The sequence below is a fragment of the Talpa occidentalis genome, unplaced genomic scaffold (genome assembly GCF_014898055.3).
Source record: "Talpa occidentalis isolate TD23 unplaced genomic scaffold, MPIMG_talOcc4v2.1 talOcc4.10, whole genome shotgun sequence".
In the NCBI taxonomy this organism is placed as follows: Eukaryota; Metazoa; Chordata; class Mammalia; order Eulipotyphla; family Talpidae; genus Talpa; species Talpa occidentalis.
The window spans coordinates 86,529,341-86,549,217 of record NW_023600993.1 but is presented as its reverse complement, the minus strand read 5'-3'; the positions used below and the strand labels follow the sequence as shown (position 1 = coordinate 86,549,217).

Sequence of the window (19,877 nt, the reverse complement as noted above, 5' to 3'; positions counted from 1 at the left end):
ATCCCGCCTAGAGAGTTCCAGACGTGATTCAGCCCGCCAGCCCCACCCACCATCCGAGGGCTGGGTTTTGGAAAGCCCACACCAGACCCACCCTCCACCTTGCAGTGTGCTCCCAGGGCTCTTCCTTGCTGCCCCGCCTGCCATCCTGAGGCCCTAGGACTTGGCTTCATTCTTTCCTTGGTTGTAGCTGCCACTGTCCTCCAGCCCTGGGCTGTTTTTGTCACCAGAGTAAACCCAAGATCTCCCTCACTCTCTCATGCTTCGAGCCAGTGGCTGTGGGTGCTGTGGAGGAGATGGACCGGGAGACACTGAGCGAGGCAGTCGCTTGCCGAGCCCGCCTCGTCCTCTGTGCATGGGGCGCTCACCAGGCCTACAGTATTAGCAGCAGGAACGGCGTGGTGGTGGGTGTCCCTGAACCAGTCCCCAGCGCCCAGGAAACCAGGCTGCCATCACAACCTGCTTCTCTCCCTGCCCGCATGCCATTTCCTTATGGATAGTCTTTGTCCGGTGACCCAGCTTGGAGCCCCCGACCGTACTCAAGTAATGTTTGTTCTGAGAGTAACTGCTGAAGGCCCGTCGAATGCTCCGTCCCTTTGTTTCCACGCACCGGAGGCTGCTAGGGCCTCAGTGTGGGCTTCTCCCGGGCCTAGATTGCTCTTGTCGCTCCAGCACCTGCCCTGGCACTGGGCCAGTCCCCAGGACAGGTTTGATGTGCAGGGGGTGGGGGGTGGGGGGGGTCACTGGCACAGGCGGGAGGAAGGTGAGGAGGCAGGTGCAGGGAGCGGGTGGAAGGGCGGGAGGGTGGCAGCTGGCGGAAGGAGCCAGGCGCGCTCCCAGGTTCCGGGTTCTGCCCGCCCTGGGGCGCGCGTTTCCATCCCGGCAGCTGCCACAACACAGGTGCCCCGCGAGCTGACACGCCCGCGAGAACTGGGCACCGAGGCCCGGGCTGGGAAGGGCGGCCCAAACCCGCCCGCTCTGACCCAGGGCTTCGGGGCTAAGGAGGCGTGTCCGCAGCGGGCGCTGGGGGCGGGCAGAGCGCGGGCGAGGAGGCCGGGGCTGAGGGGGGCCGGGGAGCAGCCCCCCGGCGGCGGGTGTGGGGAGACGCTGCGTCCGCTGCGCGGAGTCCGGGCTCCTTCCTCGGGCCGTGAATGCGGAATCAAATCCGACTAGATTTCGGGGCACCGTCTGGGGGTTAACCGGGGGAGGTGGTCAGCACAGCGACATTTTACAAGGCCTTCCCGGCTGCCGCTTTATGAGGAGTGAGCTGTGGGGAGGGGCGGGGGAGCTGGGGCGCCCCATGAAGAGGCTGCAGAGAAGGTGGGGGCCACTACCCGGGCCACGGGGGCGCCGGAGCGGGTAGCGGCGGGCTGGCAGCTGGCCGAGTTAGTCAACACCAGGCCTGAGCACCCCTCCAGCCTGCAGCCCCTGCTCAGCGGCTTGCTCTCCCGGTGGCTTCACCCCAGCCTCCTGTCTGCAGTGCAGCCCCACAGCACCCACCTGGCAGCCTCGCTCCCCATTACCTGCGAGACCTCCAGCTTCTCCCGCCTGGGCTCCCGGCACACCTCCTTACACCCTGTGGCGCCACCTGCTGCCCCCTCCGTCTGCCGCTCCCCCTGCCCAGCGCCCCTCAGCCCGGCCTGGAGACCCGCTTTTTCACGGCTGAAAGCAAGTCTCCCTCCCAGAGGCCTCCTGACCGCAGAACCACCACTCTCTCCTGCGCTGCGGCACCCCGCCCCTGCCCGCACCCCGCCTCCAGCCTGCAGAGAGCGGCGGGCCGAGGGGCGGCATCTGAGGAGGTGCTCAATGAGGAGGTGCCGCTGCTTGAGGATTTCAGCATCTTTGTCCAAGAGGGCGATGGGAAGAGTTTTAGCTCTGAAGGTTTGCCGTTGCCACTGGTTTTTGTGGGGGAAACAGAGCAGAAGCAACGAGAACACGGGACAGAGAGCAGGAGGACCTCCCTGGCGAGGCCTCACTCCAACCGCCCAGACTGCCCGGGTGCGGCAGCACCTTCTGGAAACAGCTGCCAGTCTGGGAAGTGGGGTGGATTGGGCGCCTCCTGGCACGCGCTGCCATTCCCCCCACCCCACCCCGCACCTTAGCCCACTCCCTGCTCACAGGCTGCGCTTCCTTCAGTTCCGAGACAGCGCTCCTGCCCTCGGAGCCCCAGCAAGCCCCGCCCTTTCCTGTCTGAAACATGCCTAACAGCCGTACCCCCCAGAACAGCCCCAGGCCATCCGGTCCTCTTACCCGGCCTTGGGCTTCCCCTTCAGAGCCGAGGGCCATGTCTGTCATCTCCTCCCTGCCCCCATTCACTTCCCCCACGATGGACCCCCCATTGTTTTCCTGACACTGCTCCGTGGCTCCAGGTCAGGTGGCAGGGGTTGTGACAGGTCCTGACAAACTAGGTGAGAGGCTCATTCCGTCTGGAGGTAGGTCTCACCGGATCTGTTTGGGTCCCTGAGGCGGCTCTGTGCTCTGCCCCAGTTCCAGGCCCCCAGGCCCCAGGCCCGCAAGGTGGGGAGGTGAAGCGAGGACCACCAGCTGGGGTAGTTGAAAGCAGAAGTGAGAACAAGGGTTTGTCAGGTAAGAGAGCCTTAAATTGAGGAAACCTGGATTAAGGACTCACTAGCTTCAAGCCTGGAAACTCAAGACAGGAATCAGTTGATTTCTGAACAAAGATTCTCTCTGGTCTGAAATGCAGACTCTCCCCACAGCCTGGTCTTCTTGCAAAGGGAGAGGGAGGACACAATGCCAAAGGTGACCACTGCCTTTATTGCCTCTGGGCTGCGGTCCTGGGCTGGGTTCAGAGGTATCTGGGGGCAGCAGGTGACTCTAGGCCCAAATTATTGCTACTTGGCAAGGTCACCTTGGGGCTTCCCATAGTGCCCTGAGTATGGGTAGGCATGAACATGCAAATTATATGCAAATAACATGCAAACCGACCCAGGAGCCTCCCAAGGTCTCTGGTGCTAGAAGAGTCTAGAAAAGTCAGAGTTGAGCCTGCTAGCCCTGGTGGGTAACAGGGACATGGTCCTTACCCCACACCACAGAATGACCCAGTCCAGTCTCAGGGGTCAAAGTTCAGTATGGGGGTGTCCCTGAGCATCAGCCCTCATTCTGCTGGTTAAAGAGCAGAAGCCTGGCCCCAAGATAGCAAGAAGAAAGCAGGGCACTCAGTAGGCAGCCAGAGGGCCTGGGCCCCACCCAGACTGGGAAGGGGCCCTCCCTGGGTCACACAGCAGGGGCAGAGAGGGGACCAGAATCCAGGCCTCCTGAGCCAAGCAGAGGCCAAAGCTACAAAGAACAAAATGCACTAGTTAAAAAAGAAATAGAAAGCAAGCAGCCTAGTCCCTGATCCGTGAGCTGAGATCTCCACCAGCTGGGTCTGGAGGTCTCTGAGAGCCAGGCCCCAAGTCTAGGAGGCAGCATCCTTGGTTTGGGTGCTGAGTCAACCAGTCCAGAAGTTCCAGAAAGAGGCAGGCAGGGTCCCAGGGTCCTTGGCTTATGCCGATCAAGCTCAGTTATTGTTCATAATCCACCAGGAGGCTGTAGGTCAAAGGTTGAAGGTCAGAGGCCTTCAGGAGCCCACTGTCCCTCCCCAGGTCCCCAAGCTGTAGAGAGGGTTGGGAGCTGCAGCACACCTGGGAAGAACACAGTGGTGAGGGTGTCTGGAGCCTGCAGGTGGTCGATGAGAATGCGCTGGAAGGCCTTACTACAGGCAGACTGCTGGTGCCTACAGAGAGCCACAGAGTAGACTGAAGTTGGAGCCAGCCCCCCAAAAATCAGGACATGTGGGTAAGAGCTCCCCACTCCCACCCCATGGCACCACCTGGATTCAGGTCCCAGTCCTTCCTCATATTGGATCTGAGGCTCAGTTTTCTCCTCTGTGAAATGGGGGTGACATTGTCTACCTCACCAGGCTATGGCGAGGATGACATAACGTAACACACAGGTGCTTGGCACAGGGTTTGTCACAGTGGTAGCAGTGCATGTTCATGGGCATCTGGCACTGTGTTCAGTTCTTCACACATAATCTCATTTAGCTTATACCAGGCTAGAACTGTTATCATTCCTATCTCAAAAAGGCCTCAGGGGCTCAGAGGCGCTAGGTAACTTTCCTAAGGTCACACAGCCAGTGTATAAGAGAGGATGATTTTAACTCAGGCCTGTTTCAATAAATTTACTGTTAGACCATCATTCATACCTTCTCCAGGAGGCCTCATCCTGCCAGAACTCGTATAGGGTAAAGGAGGCACTGTCCAGCCTCTTCCGGGCAGACACACTGTGGAGCCAAAAAGATGGCCAGGCCAGACCCAGGCTGCCACCACCACTGCCCACCCAACCGGAGGTGGCCAGGACACCAAGCCCCAGCCCTCCTCCCTTCTCACCACCCAACTTTGGCCAGCCCAGCAGCTGGCTGGGAACTCACTGCAAGCAATGGCTCTGGGCTCCTGTGAAGTCCACATAGCAGCACAGGGCACGGTGGAAGTCTTGCAAGGCTTCCTCTGCCACCTGCACCTGCCTCTGGGCCACAAGGATGTGCTGACAAGAGACAGCTTGCTTAGCAGGAAAAGGGCTGGGCACAGGGTGAAGGACTAGCTGTGGCCTCCAGGATGACCCCCAACTATTAGAGGCAGTCTCCCCCACCTCCTGATGTTTTTTGCAAACTCCACCCATGTCCACACTGAAGAGCTCTCAGGAACTGAGGACTACAAGTCCCAGCATGCCATATGGCAGGCAGCTGGGAAGGAGCAAGATGAATATAGAAAGGGAAGGAATATTTCTGAGAAAGACTTGGAGGAGACAATGGGAGGAGACACATGGAGGAGAGAGATGTAGACATCTGAAATCGACATGTGGGTGAGAGATGTGTGGGGAAGCTGCTTCTGGTCTCCGGCAGAGACAGTGGCAGCCATTTTCTTCCCTTCATGTTAACCTGTGTGGTCTGTTTCGAATTTTGAGTCTCTCCTCTGTACCAGCTCTCTGGGACCTGCTTAATCACTTTCTTGTGGTTGCTTGCCGGAAGATACCTTTGGCTTGTGGCAAGCTTTTAGGACTCAGTGGCCCCATCTTGGATGGAGCCTGTCTGGCTGGGCACTTGCCCATGAGAGTATGGGTAATTTATGGAGTTTTGTTAGGAAACGATTTTCTGAAATCCTTTCTTGAGCAATTATTAAAACTCTTTCACACTAAACATCTGTTTCCTTAGCCTTTGTGTGGCAAATGGTTGGCCCCCTATTAGAGTGTGCACTCCTTAATAGTTTGGGGCCCCTGGGTACCCCTGGGTGCACTAACACACCCACCCCTCTTTTTTGTAGAAGAGAAAAAGCCAAAAAAAAAGTTTAATAATAACAAGTACACCTCCTGCGTGTATGGGAGACACCCTGCATGACTAAAGGCCTTGCATGACCCTCTAGCTGCCATCTTAAATAGCTTAGCTGAGACAAGGGCAGTTGGGAGGAGGAACGAGGTCAGCTAGGGGGGTTATCCAGGTAAGCACAGCAAACAAAAGTTTGCAAATTAACTTCTGCCTTCTCCCTTAGAGAGAGATAAGAAAAGATCCTCACAGAGAGAAGTCCACAACTTCTACGCAGTCTACAGTGCACCTCCCTGAAATCAAGCTTTTGCAGACATGTGTTGAGGTGGTAGATTTTTGAATTGTTCAGTTATTGCATGAAATCAATCTCTCAATCCTGAGACTAGATCAGTTCAATGAAACAGTTGTGTCCAATTTCTAGAAACAGTCTGTTCCCATTTACCCTTCATGATCTGCACGGAAGCCCACTTACCCTGAGGTAGAGTTCCTGCCCCAACCTGGCCCAATATCCTTGACTCCCCTCTACCCCCTCCCCAAGGTTGATCTAGTCCCCTGTCCCTCCCAACTAGGGACCGCTTCCTACTAGCCCCTCCACAAAGCATCAGCTTTCAGAAATGCAGAGGGAAACAAGTAGCAGGAGAGCGGCAATGATTTCTGCGGGATCACACAGCAAGGATTAGAACCCTGCCTGCCAGCCTGGGGGAGGGAGGCTGGGCCAAGCCTGGGGAAGGCAGAGGCTGACTGGGCAGCTGGCCCCTCCCTCCATGAGCACCGTCTCCCAGTCTGAAACCCAGCCGCCTCCCCGGCTCTCTGGAACTCACCGAGTCGGACTCCTTGGTAAACTCCTCTTCATGCAAGGGTTCCAGCCGGGGAGCCTGTGGGGACACAGAGCATGGGCCAGGCCTCCAGCGTAGCCTGATGTGGGCAGACTCCAGGAAGGCCCTCCCCTGGCCACTCACCTTGCACTCTAGCTGGTCGATGAGCTCCTGAAGCCGATTGACTTGGAGCTGCCACTGCATCTCAGCCTCGGAGCTCCGCCCTGGGGTGGGGACCCAAGGAGAGAGAAGGAGGACATCAGGCATGGACCCCGCAGGCTGGGAGTCTCCGCAGGATAAAGTGAGAGGCAGGGGAGGAGCAGACCCAGGGCACACACGCTGGGCCCTCCTCAGCAACCCTCCCACCCAGATAGGCCCACCTATGTCAGAGGAGCCTGGAGACGAGGTGGGTGACCAACTGATGCTCCGCAGGGCCTTACGCCCTGCCCGCCGGCTGCCTCGGGGCCTGTGCTGCACCTCCACACTCTCTTCATCTGACCTAAGGGAAGTGGAGGGTCAGCCTACTGCCCCCAGACCCACAGAGCCAGGCCCGTGGCCCCAGAACAGAGTGAGGCCTGGGTGGGGCCAGACAAGCTTCCCAGGACAGTCAGACCCAGGCTCAAAACCCAAGATCAAGAAATCAGGCTTCATACCTCAGGCCCCGGGCCTGGGCCTCTAGAGTATCTGATGCCCCCTCCAGCGAGCTCTGCAGGGCTTGTAGCTGGCTCACTGTCTCCCGCAGAAGGAAACGTGTCACAAACTGGTCCACTTTCGAAGCCTGCTCATATTCCTGGGGGCAGAAAGAACCTGGTTGCCACTCCCTGCACCGAGCTTATACTTGTGAATGGGAGCCAGCCCCTTGCATGCCCACCCGCTGCCCATCAGAGCAACAGTGGAGGCATGAAGAATAGAGAACATGTAGACCTGGTATAAGCAGGAGGCAATAGGACTGAGGGCTGAGCCAGGCCTCTTCCCTGTTGGGGCTACCACTTTCAGGCAGTGAGAGCCCAGGCACAGCGAGGGGAGTGGGGGGCTGGGGCAGGGAGCAGGTCACAGGGCATCCAAAGGCCAATTTAGATACACAAAGCAAAATAATGGTGTGATGTAGCCCTGTACTCACCAGCTGACCACAAACTCAGTCTATATATGCATTCATTCATTCATTCATTCATCCATGCCACGAACATTTACTGAGCACGTTTTACTAGGAGCTGCAGATACAAGACAGCTGGTTTGCTGTCTTAGCACACACACCCCAGCACCCACCCCAGCCTACATTACCAGCTTCCCTCCAGTTCCCAAGACTGAGAGGCTGGCCAAGTGCCAAGTCCTGTGCTGCCCATCTTAGGATATTCAGAGACTCCCAACTTCTACCTCCTTGTGCCTCAGTTTCCTCATTTATAAAATGGGGGTGATAACAACCATCTCACTGAGACATTGAGAGGTTCCAATAAGTTAATTCCTATACAGGACTCAGCCCAGTGCCTGGCACATAAATTCTCAACATTTTTTATTGTCAAACACAATACTGACAGGAAACCCACCCACCTGTACATCCCGCATAGATTTCCTGAGAATTGCATGAGCTTGCCCCACCCCTGCTGCCACCTGCACACAGCCCGAGGTGGGAGTCCTGGGGAGCCACGTCCTGGTGCTTGCCCTCCCTCTACAAGGGACCCCAGAGACAGCATGCATTAGTGGCTTTGTCTCCTGCACTTGATTGCCTGAACTCAACCATCATGGGGCCCTCTGGGCCAGGCTTGTGAAGTGGGGGCCCAGAACAGAGGGGAGACTGTGTCCTTTCATTCTCAGACAGGCCAGTAGTTTCTGTCCTGTCTCAAGCTTAGACTCCAGACTTCTCAGCCATGTTCTGAGTTCCCTAAAGTCCTTCCAATAATTTTTATTTTTACTACTTAAGATGACTGATTGCAACCAAGCAATAGAAACCAGCTGACACAAGTACCCACTCTTGTGCCAGGCTGCAGCAAAACTGTTTACTCTTCAGAACTCAACCATCATGGGGCCCTCTGGGCCAGGCTTGTGAACTGGGGGGCAGTACAGAGGGGAGAGCCATAATTGACCTCGTTTTGCAGATGAGAAGACTGAGGCCTACAGCAGTCGATTACCTTGGTCAAGGTCACACAGATAGTTACGTGTTAGAGCCAGAATTCAAACAAGGCCACAGAAATTCCTTGCTATCACCAATAACCACCTTATAAACGTTGCCTGATTTCTGATCCTTACTCAGAGTGACAGCTAAGAAATAAAGGCCAGAAGTCACAGATTTGCCTGTGAGGTGCTCAAGCCTGCAGATGGTGAGGTCAAACCATGAGGTCACAATGTGGCTTCCCGGGGAGGGCAAAGGCAGAAGGACTCCCTGGAGGCAGAGGGCAGGGCAGAGAGACATCATGGACTGTGGCCCCCAGTGGTGACCATCCCTGCCATGGGAAACAACAGTTCCCACAAGAGGACCAAACTGCCCAAGGAGCCCCACAAAGAAAGGCTGCCTGAAATGAACAAGGCCCTACAGAAAATGCAGTTCTTCAGCCACCTCAAACGGAAGAAGCCCAGAGTGAGTGCCAGGGGGCCAAAGGCAGGTGGGGTCAGGGTAACCCAAGCAGGTGCAGGAGTCACTGAGTCTAGGCCTTTGGGGAGTAAGTCCTGTGTCATCCTTGGAGGATGAAGGAGCTAGAGAAGCCCCTTCCCCTCGGGGCCCTCTGCCTCTACCCTGCCCAGGGATGCCACATTGTGACATCATGGTTTGACCTCACCATCTGCAGGAATCCACATGGACTGGGATGGATTCCTAAAAGCCCAGAAAGGACAGGAAACCCAGAAACAGGGAGATGGAGAAGAAGAGAGCCCAGGAGGGTGGGCCAGAGGGAACTGGGGACAGATGGGATATCAGCCACAGTCGGGGCCACTGGGGCTGTGCGCAGGGAGCACTGCCTTATTTCCCCTTTCCAGAGCTGAGTTTCAAAACCTCCCCCTCTCCCAGCGGGTAGCGGTCCTAGACCAGGGCGGGGGTGGGTGACGTCCGGGGGTCAAGGATGGACGCTGGCAGAGACTCCAGAAATGTGGGCAGAGTGAGGTACCAGGAGGCCAGCTCGGGTGGGTGAGGGTTTCCAGAGGAGGGATGGGGGGCTCCCTGCGACGGGTCGGGGTGGCACGGGAGTGGGGCGGGTGTCCCGGAAACGGGGAGGACATTCCTGGGAGATAGAACAGGGGTGGCGGAGGGACCCCGAGAGGCAGGTGGGCACGCCCGTGCTCTCACGCCCCGCCCCGCCCCACCCCTCAGACGAAGGACGTGTTGCTTCTCCCGCTGGACAAGGGGCAGCACCCACCCGAGGCGGCGGCCGGCTCGGGCGCGCGGCCCGAAGGGCGGGGAGAGGACGCGGGGGCGCCCCCGCTGCAAGGAGCCGGCGACGGCGCGGGACGGCGCGAAGGCGCGCGCGCGCGCGAGATGAAGATCCTGGTCCTGCTGGTGCTGCCGGACGCGCGGCTGCCGGAGGAGGGGCGCTGCGCGGGGGGCGGGCCCAAGGGCGCGCGCGGCTGATCGAGAGCCCGGCCGACGGCGACGCCCACCCCGCCCAGGAGCATCGCGCCGAAGGCTCCGCTCCCCGCGCCCAAAGCTCCGAACTCCGGATCCAGCCCCCCGGTTCCGGGGCCGGCCCTATAAAGAGTGCACAGCAAGCCTGGCACCCGCTGGCTGAGGCATCTGCAGGGGTGGGGCAGGAGGGGGGTATAGAGCCAGTCGGGGGAAACTGATACCCAGCACGAGACAGGAATAAACAGCACTACCGAAGGCTGCCTGAAGCCAAGGCTTTTTCCCTTCTTTCTTGTTACCCAAAAGTCAGAAACCCTGCCCGAAACTGGGGAGACGGCACACCCTGGCCTTCATAGGAGAGGTGAGTTTGGGCAAATCCAGGCTCAGCCACTCTAGGAGGGGCCTGCTTCCAGAAGAGGCCTGGCATTTCCCAGGTGGCCAGGATTCACAAATCGTCCTTAAGAGTTGGGGAGGGTGGTGCCTCAGACAAACAGCGACCATTCTGGAAGAACAGTAAGGATAAGCAGGGGTAGGGCCTCAAACTCATTCTGCCTGTGAGAGCCACCCAGGTAGAGGCAGGGGTCCCTGGGCCTCTGACCCCTCACTCCTGCCCCACTCTTGGTAATGCCCAAGGTACTGAGTCACTCACCTCCCAACCTACCCTGTCCCATCCCCTTCTCCATGTTGCAGCCTAAGGCTTCTTCCAAAGCACTGGCCTGTCTTCCCCCTGCTCATGCGCTCACACTGGTTCTCTGGTGCTCACAGGGAAACACACAAACCCATCATAGGGAGGGTAGTGCAGGCCCAGCACTCCAGCCTGCCTTCCTCTCCAGGGCCTCTCCCACCTTCCCTCCTGCAGTGACCATATTGCCACTAGTGGTCTCCAGTACAAAGCTCACATCCTTAACTCATCATGAGAGGCCCCACACACTTTCTGTGGACAGAACCCTGCTGCTGCTTTTCACTCTCCCAGGGCCCAAGCCCTGGCACCACCCCAGCTCTCCAAACCTGCAGCCTGCCTTCCACTGGTGACCACCTCAAAATGTCCCCGGAAGGGGCAGATTCAGCAAAGGTGACAGTCCAACTAAGGCTGAAGATGCACTTTCTCAGTGTCAACACAATCAGCATTCTCTCTACATGGTAATAAAATCCCTACTTGAACTTGAAGCTCACTGGATCTTCCTCTTGCAACCAAAAGGATCCTAAAGAGAATGAGACACTGCAGAGACAAGAAGTGGCCCTTTTCCTGTGTGAGGATTACTACCCCTTGGTGAAGGAAGAACCTGTCCTCAGAGAGATTTGGACTTGCACAGGGGTGCACTGTGCGTCAGCTGCAGGACCGAGTCACAAACTCAGCCCACCTGAGTACATGCATAGAGCCCCTGAACTAAGGCCCCTATGTAGGCCGCGGCATCCCGGGCTGGGCAGGCACAGGTCACAGGGTGGCTGTAGATCAGTGACTGCAGCTTTCTCTCCACCACTGAGAGGGGAGGGGCCGCGCAGCTGCGCAGCTGGCCAGAGTGTGTCAGATAATCCCCAGTGCTTTGGGAAGAAGTCAGATTGGTAGTGCTGGGTGCCCCCGGATGCCCAGTCTCAGCCTTTGGCCCTGTCCTGGGAGAGAGGATGGGTCCAGGGCGTCTTGGCGCAGAGAGGGCTGCGGAATCACAGTAGGTTCTTAGACTTGAGGTCACAATGAGCCCAAGTTCTTTCCTCTCTCCGACCACCCCCTCCCACCCCCACAGACGACCTTGCCACAAGGTCTCTTCACTCCCGGGGCCCTGCAGCTCGTTGCTTCCCAGTACCCCAAGGAACTTAGCCCACCGTCCTCACCACCCGCCGAGACCAGGGCTGAGGAGTCGGAGCCGCACCTCAGGAAGGGGACGTGAGGGGTGGGGGGCTTCGAGTCTGGAAGCCCCGGAGGCGGAACGGGGCAACCAGCGGGGCCCGGCCCGACCACGGAGCCAGAGGCGGGGCCTCGAGCCTGGGGCGGTGTCAAAGACTGAGAAAAGCCGTTCTCCCGGGTCCGGACCAGGGGGCTGAGTCAAGAATTGCGGGCGCTCGTTAACGATCCCCGGGAACCAGGCCCGGCCGGCGCCCGGAGCTGAAAGCAGCAGCGCGACCTCAGGCGGCGGCGGAGTCTCGGCCGGAAGTTGGGGCCCAGCCGGAAGGTGGCGTCGGCCAAGCGGAGCCGCCGGGCGGTTCGGCCGCCCTCACTGGGGCGCATCGCGGTGGTGGTGGACCAGGGTTCGGGCTTCACCAAAGCGGGCTTCGCCGGCGAGGCCCAGCCGCGGCTGGAGCTGAAGAGCTCCAGCCTGGTGCCCAGCGGGGACCGGCCCGTGCCACCCGGCGGGCCGGGCTGCGAGCTGGCGCGCGGCGTGGCGCGGGCGCACCCCATCAAGCACGGCGTGGTGGTGGACTGGGAGGCGCTGGAGGGCCTGTGGGAGCGCCTGCTGGTGGGGGGCCTGCGGATATGCCCGGAGCAGTGGCCGGTGCTGGTGAGCACCTCGCCGTCGGCGCCGCCCGCGGGCCGCGAGAGGACGGCCGAGCTGCTGTTCGAGGCGCTGGCCGTGCCCGCCTGCCACATGGCCAGCACCGCCCTGCTGGCGCTCTGCTCCACCGGCGCCGTCAGCGGGCTGGCGGTGGAGGCGGGCGCGGGCGTGTGCCACGCCACGCCCATCTATGCAGGCCACTCGTGGCACGCGGCCACCAGCCGGCTGAACGTGGCAGGCAGCGCCCTGTCGCGTTACCTGAGGGCCCTGCTGGCAGCAGCGTGCCCCCACCTGCAGCTGCAGACCCTGCCCCGCAAGGCCATCACCCAGCTCAAGAAGCGCATCTGTTACGTGTCACTGGACTTCGAGGGAGACCTCCGTAACCCTGCCCGCCACCATCCCGCCAGCTTCTGCTTAGACAATGGGTGTTCCGTGCACCTCGGTAGCGAGCGCTTCCGCTGCCCGGAACCCATCTTCCAGCCCCGCCTGCTCGGCCAGGCTGAGCCCGGGCTGCCCACGCTGGCCTTCCAGGCACTGCAGAAGATCCCTGCAACGCTGCGGACACGGCTGGCCGACACAGTGGTGCTGGCCGGGGGCTCCACGCTTTTCCCTGGCTTCACCGAGCGCCTGGAGATAGAGCTGAATGCCCAGTGCCAGAGGCATGGCTACGGGGCACTGCGGCCACACGTGGTGGCCACGCCTGGGCGTGGCACAGCAGTGTGGACAGGCGGCTCCATGATGGCCTCCTTGCGCTCCTTTCAGTGCCACTGGATGACCCGGGCCATGTACCAGGAGTGTGGCTCCAGGCTGGTGCATGAAGTGTTCAACTGAGTCCTGCTGCACTGGAGGGGACGGTGCCAGAGGAGGTCAGAAGAAGTTCAGCTGGCTGGGCAGCGGTTATCTGAGGCATCAAGTGCCAGATAAAAGTCTCAGGTGACTGGAACTGGCAGAGTCATGTGGTGATGAGTCCCCCTACCCCTTTCTCAGCCAGGGGCATTGGTGGCGGGGTAAGGGAGTGAATCCCCGGGGCCCTGAATTTGACTTGCAGCTTGAAACCCCCCTCCACCAGTGCCCATTCAGAGAAGGACAGTCCAGCTGTCCACCCAGAGGGCCCTGTTTCCATGGCAACAAGGAAAGTGTTTTCCCCCACTTGTATCCAAGTTATAGATACAGAAATCCTCACAACACGCCAACCCCTCATCATGTACCATTTGGATATCCAACCCATGCCAAGCCCTAAGGGGCGACCCTTTGAACAGCTACTAAATCCCATGTGAAAGCAACCAGAAGGGAAACTCCCTATCCCCATCTGCTCAGTTGACTATTAACTTGATGAGGGCCTTAGTTTCTCCCCTTACGTAAAAAGTGGGTCAGGAACAATCACGCTGCTTCCCCTTATCAAAAGTTGGGAACAAGAGAGGTGGAGACAATTCTTAAAGGAGCACACAATGGGCAGGGCAGCTTGCGGGTTTTTTTGAGCTAACCACCCCATCAACTGGAGCCCTGGCTGTGAGCACTGCTTATGCTTATGTGCACACGTGTCCCTCCACACATGCACACAAACACAAGGGTGCACGCGTGCCTGCCTGCCTACTCACGCATGTCCTCAGGCCAGGCCCTACCCCAACAGGCTCCACACACCAGCACACAGAAGCACAGGCCTGTGGATGTGAGCACAACCCATCCCCAGGCCACTGCTGCTGGGTTCTGGACTTTGATACCCCACAACAGGTCTGGTCAATAATAAAAACAGTAGCAGTATCAGCTCCAGGCATTAAGAATCTACTGTGTGCCAGGCACAGTTCTAGATGCTGAGAATAGAGACCAAGACAGACAAAAATCCCTGCCTTCATTCTCATTTAATTGTCACAACAAATGTAAGGAGATAGGCTCTACTATTATCTCCAGATTACAGAGTAGGAAACTGAGGCCCAAAGAGTTAACCAGAAAGTGGGAAAGTCAAGATCTGAACCCAGGTATCTAACACCAAAGCCCTGAGCCAGATGGTGGAGGCTCTCACAGCACAGCAGACACCCTCTGCCCTCCGTTCCAGCCCTCCACCATTGGCCCCTCCACCATCGGCCCCTCCACCATCGGCCCCTCCACTCACCAGCTTAGTGGTATCCATGGCAGTGAGCACCGCATGGTTCAGCGACTCCAGTGCAGCCAGCACAGGCCGGTAGACACCCAGGTGTTCTGAGAAGTAGTCTGCAGCAGAGGGGGGCTCAAGGGTTTCTCAAGGCCCCCCACCCTTCTACCCAACCTGGAATTCCTCAGCAGTCAACCAGGTCTCAACTCCTGAGCCCACCTCAGCCTGTTCCAACAGGAGACCAGTCACAGCCCCTCACACCCAGGGGTCCCGGAGATAGCGCTCCCCTGGGCCTACTCACCACATAGTTTCTCAGTTTCCAAATTGCTACAGAGAGAAAGGAGCCATTCAGACCCTTAGACTCCGGCCTGGTGAACTAAGGTTCCAAAGGCAATGTTCCCCACCTCCCCCCTCAACCAGACTAGGAGATTTCTGCCTCCGCCCCAGGGTAAGTTGCTCAGTGGACAGAGGTAGGGAGCAAGGGTACTACTGCCTACCAAACACTCTCTGAAGGCAAAAACTCAGAGCCACTCTCAGCATCCAAGGGGGTTTCAGACCCAGGGAGACAAATGCGGACAGAGGCCAGAGAGGAGTGGCCAGAGTTGGGAAGGGGAAGCCAGTTCTGGGGAAGCCAGGTCTGGGGAAGTCCAGAGAAGGAGTGGGGTATCATTACTAGGTAGTACGAGAGGGTTTCCTGGGGAAGGGGCTAAGTTATGCCTTGAAGGATGATGAATTTGGGGTGTCAGGTCAGAGTGGTAGATGATAGCATGCAGACAAAGGGTGCAGATAGGGGAGGGCGTGGGAGCCTCTGAATGTCTACCCAGAGGCTGAAATTTATTCTAAGGAGATATGGGGGGGGGGAGCGGGGAGTAAGAAGGTGGGACTGCCGTGTACGCATGTGTACCCATGTAGGGGAGCATGTGGAACAAAGCATGCAAACTCGTGGACATGGAAAGACACGTGGCGAAGTGTGTATTCATGCACCCACAACCATGGTGGAAGCAGACAGAGCCCAGCTGTCCCCAGGCATCCTCTGGTCCCTGCAGGAGACAGGAATGGGGGGTGGGGGAGACCTGTGGGCTGAACCACGGGTGGTGACTCAGGCCCGGCTATTTTGGGGTCCCAGCTGGAAGCAGTGTGATGGGCAAAATGAGCCAGGAAGGGGGAGGGTGGGCGGATAAAGTTGGCACTGAGCCCTGGCTCCCTCTCCCTGCTCCCCACACCCTCCTCCATAAGGAACCAAGGCAGCAGGAGACACAGTGGGATTGGGACAACCTGGCCTCACATTGACCCACAGCTCATCCACCCCCCTCCCCCCGCCCCATCATACTCACTCAGTGGGATGCCCATCAATGCCACTGAACAGCTCCTGCAGCTCCCCTGGGCTGAGAACCCCATCAGCAAAGTAATTCTGGAATTCCTCAAATGAGAGCTTACCATCATCTGGGCGGGGGTAGGGGGAGGAGTCAGTATCCTGGACCCCTGGCTATACCCTTGCCACCAAGTTCAAGTCCCCAGAAGGCTTTGCAGGATCTCACAGCCACCCAGCCAGGTGGAATGGGATTCTGAACCTGGTGGGAGGACTGGCAGCAGGGACCAAAGGATTAGGGCCCCCCAGGCATACCCCCTTAAGGGAACTGGCCCACTTTTCAGGCACCCAAGGGACAAAACAGTACACATGTAGCCCTAGGTAAGACTCAGTGTTTGCTAAATGAAGAAACAAATGAACAGCCCCTGGGACTTAGACGCCATTTGGAGGACTTGGACACCAAGTATCTGCCCCACATGCTGGCCATTCTGGGCCCAGGGAGGAGGAAGCCTCCGTGCTCTGGACCTGGCCCTTCACAGAGCACCCAGAGAGGCAGATGAGGTCTTGCTAGGAGCTGGAGTCTGTTTAAGAAGCAGCAGGCCGGCTCGAGAAGGAATGACCTCCCCATGAGGGGGCACATAGCGGAAGCTGGGGGCCCTTGAGTGGGGCAGCCAAAGACAAAGGGATTTGGCCCGTGAGGTCTCGAAGAGATGGGGTGGGGGCAGCACAGGTAGAGGAAATCTGAGTCTCCCCAAACATGTATTCTGGTCAAGAGGCGTGGGGAGAAGGGACACGCGGTTTCCACCAATTTGAAGAAACCAAAGGAAAAAGAAAAGGTGTGAGGACACCCCCCCCCCCATCTCAAGGAGATGGAAACACAAGTCTGGAGACCCCGATGGAAGTGAGGCCACAGCTAAGTGCCTCAGCTCAGACCCTCAGCTGGCCAATCAGCACAGCTCTGAGTCAGCTATGGGCAGCACCCTGCTTGTGGGGTCCCCTACGGGCTCCTGCTTTGGTTTTCAAGGTTTTCCAGACCAGTATCTAAGACTGCCTACCTCCCACGGCAGGAGGAGCTGAGTCGCTGAATACCAGACACAGCTTTATCCTGCCTCAGCTTTCCCCGGGCAACCTGCTTTGCCTCTCCCGGGCACTGTTCCTTTGTCTGTGAAGCGGGTGAAGATTTCCCACTGAGCAGGGGTTGTGAGGACAACACAAGATCACATATGGAAGATACCCACCACATGGCCAGGGCACTGGGGAAAGTCTCTGGCGAAACCACATTCCCTCTACTCTCCATCCTGCCAACCTTGGCTCAAAACACTTCCTCCTGAAAGGATGCCCTGATTGACTCTCCTGATTCAGGGCTCCCCAAGATTTCTCTTACTCTAGAATGTGTGCCTAAGCCCTCAACCCTCCTCAAGATGTCCCCCTCTCTATCCCCACCCCACCCCACACTGTAGGACCCAAGGGAAGCCACACTCACCATTCTTGTCTGCTCTACGGAAAACCTAGAGGACAAAGGGGCATGGAGAGAAGCCGTGAGTGAGACCCCAAGGAAAGAGGCCCCCCGCTCATTTCAATAGAGCCCCAGCTGGCCTGCCTGCCTCCTGCCTGCCTTTCCTCCCACCCAGTCTGCTCCCAATCCCCTGCCCATTTCTGCTCTGCAGGAGTTTTTCCAACGGTGGGGGCGGGGGGGGGGCAGGCACAGGAAGAGCACACAGCAGGTCCCACCGCTTGCTCAGTTCTCCTGTGGGGCCTGGTCTGGTGGGGGGTATTCCAGATCAGTTCCCTGCACCTCCATCTCCCATACCCGTCCCTCCTGAGTTGTCTGATGATGCATCAGTCCTTGGCACAGGCCCAATGTGAGTAAGGTGGGGAGAAGGGCCAAGATGCGGCCTGAGGAAGCTGGGCACCCATCCCAGACCTGAACCCCCACTCTGCACTGTTTCCCAATTGTGCTACCGAAGACCCTGACATGCTGGCAGTGGCTAGTCTCTTCTTTGCCAGAGCCTCAGTTTTCCCACTAGTACATGGGGGAGCAGCCTGGGGTTAACACTGCCAGGGCTGGGACTTCTTATAAGAACAACTTAGTGTAAGGACCTCAGGCCGGTTCCTCTGTATGTGTGTGTGTTCGTGTGTATGTAAGTGCATACGTGTGTAAGGGGGGGAGGGAGGCTGCAGAAAACAAGGGTAAACAGACAGATCAGGCAGATTATATTTACGGAAAAGCAGACAAGAAGGGCAACAGAGGCAGAGAGAGGAGAGCAGTGTCAAAGACAGCGCCCCTGCCTCTACCAGGGACCTAAGACTCACAGGCTATGCCCAGTAAATGGGAGACCAGCAGGTCTGGCAAGCAGATCGGCCAACATCTGGACAGAGAGCATCATCCCACATTCTGAATGCCACTGCTTGTTGGGCATTTTCTCAGGGTCAGTGGAGCTCAGGAATGAATCCAACCCTGAGTTAGAAGTCTGACTCAGAGAAGTCGGCCTCAGTCTCAGGGTCACACAGCTGTCTGGCCTGGCTGTCTGATGGAGATCCCGGGGAGCTAGGAGCAGGGAAGCTATGCTGGGAATGAGGACACCTGGGGCCACATCCTAAGTAAGCCCTCCCCTCCCTTTGTGATCTTGATATATCCCTAACCCTTCAGGCCTTAGGAAGCAGAGGGTCAGCTCCCTTCCAGCCAGGAGAGCTGTGGTCAAGGTGCTGAGTCACTAGGGCATTGGGGAGGGGGTAGAAATATAGCCTTTGCCAGTGGCAGGGACTGCGGGGGGTGGGGGCATGAAAGGGCCAGAATGGGGCTGAGCACTGGGGTAGAAGATAGGGAAGGGGCATAGGGCAGTGACTGAGACCCAGGCAGCCTGGTCCATACTAGTGCCCGTGAGGCTTCAGGGTTGCCTGCCGCCCTGGGAGGGGTGCCCCGACCACAGAGAATAACTGTTAGCAGCCCTGACCAACTTGGGGGCTCACGGCCTCCAGATCAGGTCTCGGCCTCCAGGTTAGCAGTGGGTCAGAGGTTAGGGGGCTGCTTGTGCTTCCAGGCTCTCCTGCCCAGGTCAGCCCCACATGGGGCTTCCAGAGGGCCTGGGGAACTGCTCCTGTGATCAAGTGTTGAGAACCCCCACCCCACCAGACACATAGATGGTGCGGAGTTGGAGTTGGGGGGCAAGCGGAGTAGTGACACAGAACCAGAGGCAGGAGAGAAAAAGAGCCAGAAAGAGGGACACAAAGACAGGGAGCTAAAGATAAGGGAGACACAGGGAAACAGACGGCATGGCCAGAGAGGTAAGGAGACAGACAGACACACAGGCAGGTAATGAGACATCCAGACACACAAGGCAGGGCCCCGGATACGTGGGGAGAGACATTAACAAACAGAGAGAGGGGAAAACAGAGAGAGAAAAGGGGGGGTGAAGGGACAGAGGACAGGCAGTGAGAGACAGCAGCCCTGCATGACACAGGACGAGGCAAGACAGACCTGCAGCGACACCCTGACAGACAGACCACCCCTGGGAGCCGGAGGGCCGGCGCCCCCCGCCCGCGCCCCACTCACGTCTTGGAGGAGCGCGTGTCCGGCGGGCGCGGAGGGCGCGGGCGCTGGGGGCCGCGGGGGCTCGGGCGCCGGCGGCCGGAGCAGGCACACGGTGAGCAGCCCAGCGCACGCCATGGCGCCGCCACCAGCTCGGCTGCCGGCTCCGGGGCTGCGGTCCCCGGGCTCCGCGGCAGGTCCGAGGGGACCGGGAGGGCGGCTGGGAGGGGGACTGCGAGGGGCGCCCGCCCATTGGCGCCGGCGCGGACCGCGGGCCCCGCCCCCGCAGCTCCGCCCACCGCCCGGACTGACCTGGGAGGCCCTCCCGGTGCGGGGTCCCGGCTCCAGCCCGGACCTTTGCCCTCAGCCTACCCCTCCGGAGGGCCTGGGTCTTCCCGTCCGAAAAAGAAGTGCAAAGCGCCGGGCCTTCGGGTTAGGCAAGAGGCGTGCAACGCGGAGTCCCAACATAGTTCACCTCCGCGGCTTTGCCACGGGATGCTCCCGGACGGGCAGCCGCTGCGTTCTAAGGAGTTACCCAAGGGGCAATTTCCAAAGGGGATTGGCCGAGTGGATCACAGCTTGGGAGTATTACACGGCCAGGAAGGGAGGTGGTGGCTGCACATGTCCCCCGGGGGCTGGTCCCACCCCATTATGGGGTCCACAAAGCAAGCAGCAGCAGCACAGTAGAGTGACGCCTTGTGGATAAGACCCAAAAGTAACTTCACCTCTCTGAGGGTCCACAAGGTAAGTCATAGCTTAGACAGGATTGTTGTGAGAGTGTA

At 58.7% G+C, this 19,877-nt stretch overlaps 3 protein-coding genes across 6 annotated transcripts; 2 read left to right on the top strand and 1 right to left on the bottom strand.

Moving 5' to 3' along the window:
- Nucleotides 1-2,263: 2,263 nt before the first annotated feature.
- NECAB3 (N-terminal EF-hand calcium binding protein 3) lies at nucleotides 2,264-19,284 on the bottom strand. Of its 2 annotated transcripts, XM_037496786.2 has the most exons (13): nucleotides 19,120-19,284; nucleotides 17,050-17,074; nucleotides 15,592-15,700; nucleotides 14,559-14,584; nucleotides 14,279-14,376; nucleotides 6,786-6,922; nucleotides 6,513-6,631; nucleotides 6,277-6,356; nucleotides 6,139-6,192; nucleotides 4,430-4,542; nucleotides 4,205-4,282; nucleotides 3,642-3,733; nucleotides 2,264-3,546 (listed from the first exon to the last, which is right to left on the bottom strand). In XM_037496786.2, the coding sequence occupies exons 1-13, from the start codon at nucleotides 19,231-19,233 to the stop codon at nucleotides 3,518-3,520; spliced, it is 1,074 nt and encodes a 357-aa protein (XP_037352683.1). In that variant the 5' UTR covers nucleotides 19,234-19,284; the 3' UTR covers nucleotides 2,264-3,517. The 2 variants fall into 2 exon arrangements, with proteins under 2 accessions (XP_037352683.1, XP_054553029.1); XM_054697054.1 differs by lacking the exons at nucleotides 14,279-14,376; nucleotides 14,559-14,584; nucleotides 15,592-15,700; nucleotides 17,050-17,074; nucleotides 19,120-19,284 and adding an exon at nucleotides 8,345-9,291 and having other exon boundaries at nucleotides 2,265-3,546.
- On the top strand, nucleotides 8,459-10,829 carry CUNH20orf144 (chromosome unknown C20orf144 homolog). 3 transcript variants are annotated; one of them, XM_037496801.2, is made up of 3 exons: nucleotides 8,459-8,704; nucleotides 9,986-10,040; nucleotides 10,539-10,829. In XM_037496801.2, the coding sequence occupies exons 1-3, from the start codon at nucleotides 8,576-8,578 to the stop codon at nucleotides 10,709-10,711; spliced, it is 357 nt and encodes a 118-aa protein (XP_037352698.1). In that variant the 5' UTR covers nucleotides 8,459-8,575; the 3' UTR covers nucleotides 10,712-10,829. The 3 variants fall into 3 exon arrangements, 1 of the variants encoding a protein (XP_037352698.1); XR_005122537.2 differs by lacking the exons at nucleotides 9,986-10,040; nucleotides 10,539-10,829 and adding an exon at nucleotides 9,464-9,556; XR_005122536.2 differs by lacking the exons at nucleotides 9,986-10,040; nucleotides 10,539-10,829 and adding an exon at nucleotides 9,431-9,556.
- On the top strand, nucleotides 10,722-13,190 carry ACTL10 (actin like 10). Its single transcript, XM_037501535.1, has 2 exons — nucleotides 10,722-10,751; nucleotides 11,788-13,190. Exons 1-2 carry the CDS (start codon nucleotides 10,722-10,724, stop codon nucleotides 12,997-12,999), a joined length of 1,242 nt encoding a protein of 413 aa, XP_037357432.1. The 3' UTR covers nucleotides 13,000-13,190.
- Nucleotides 19,285-19,877: the final 593 nt, after the last annotated feature.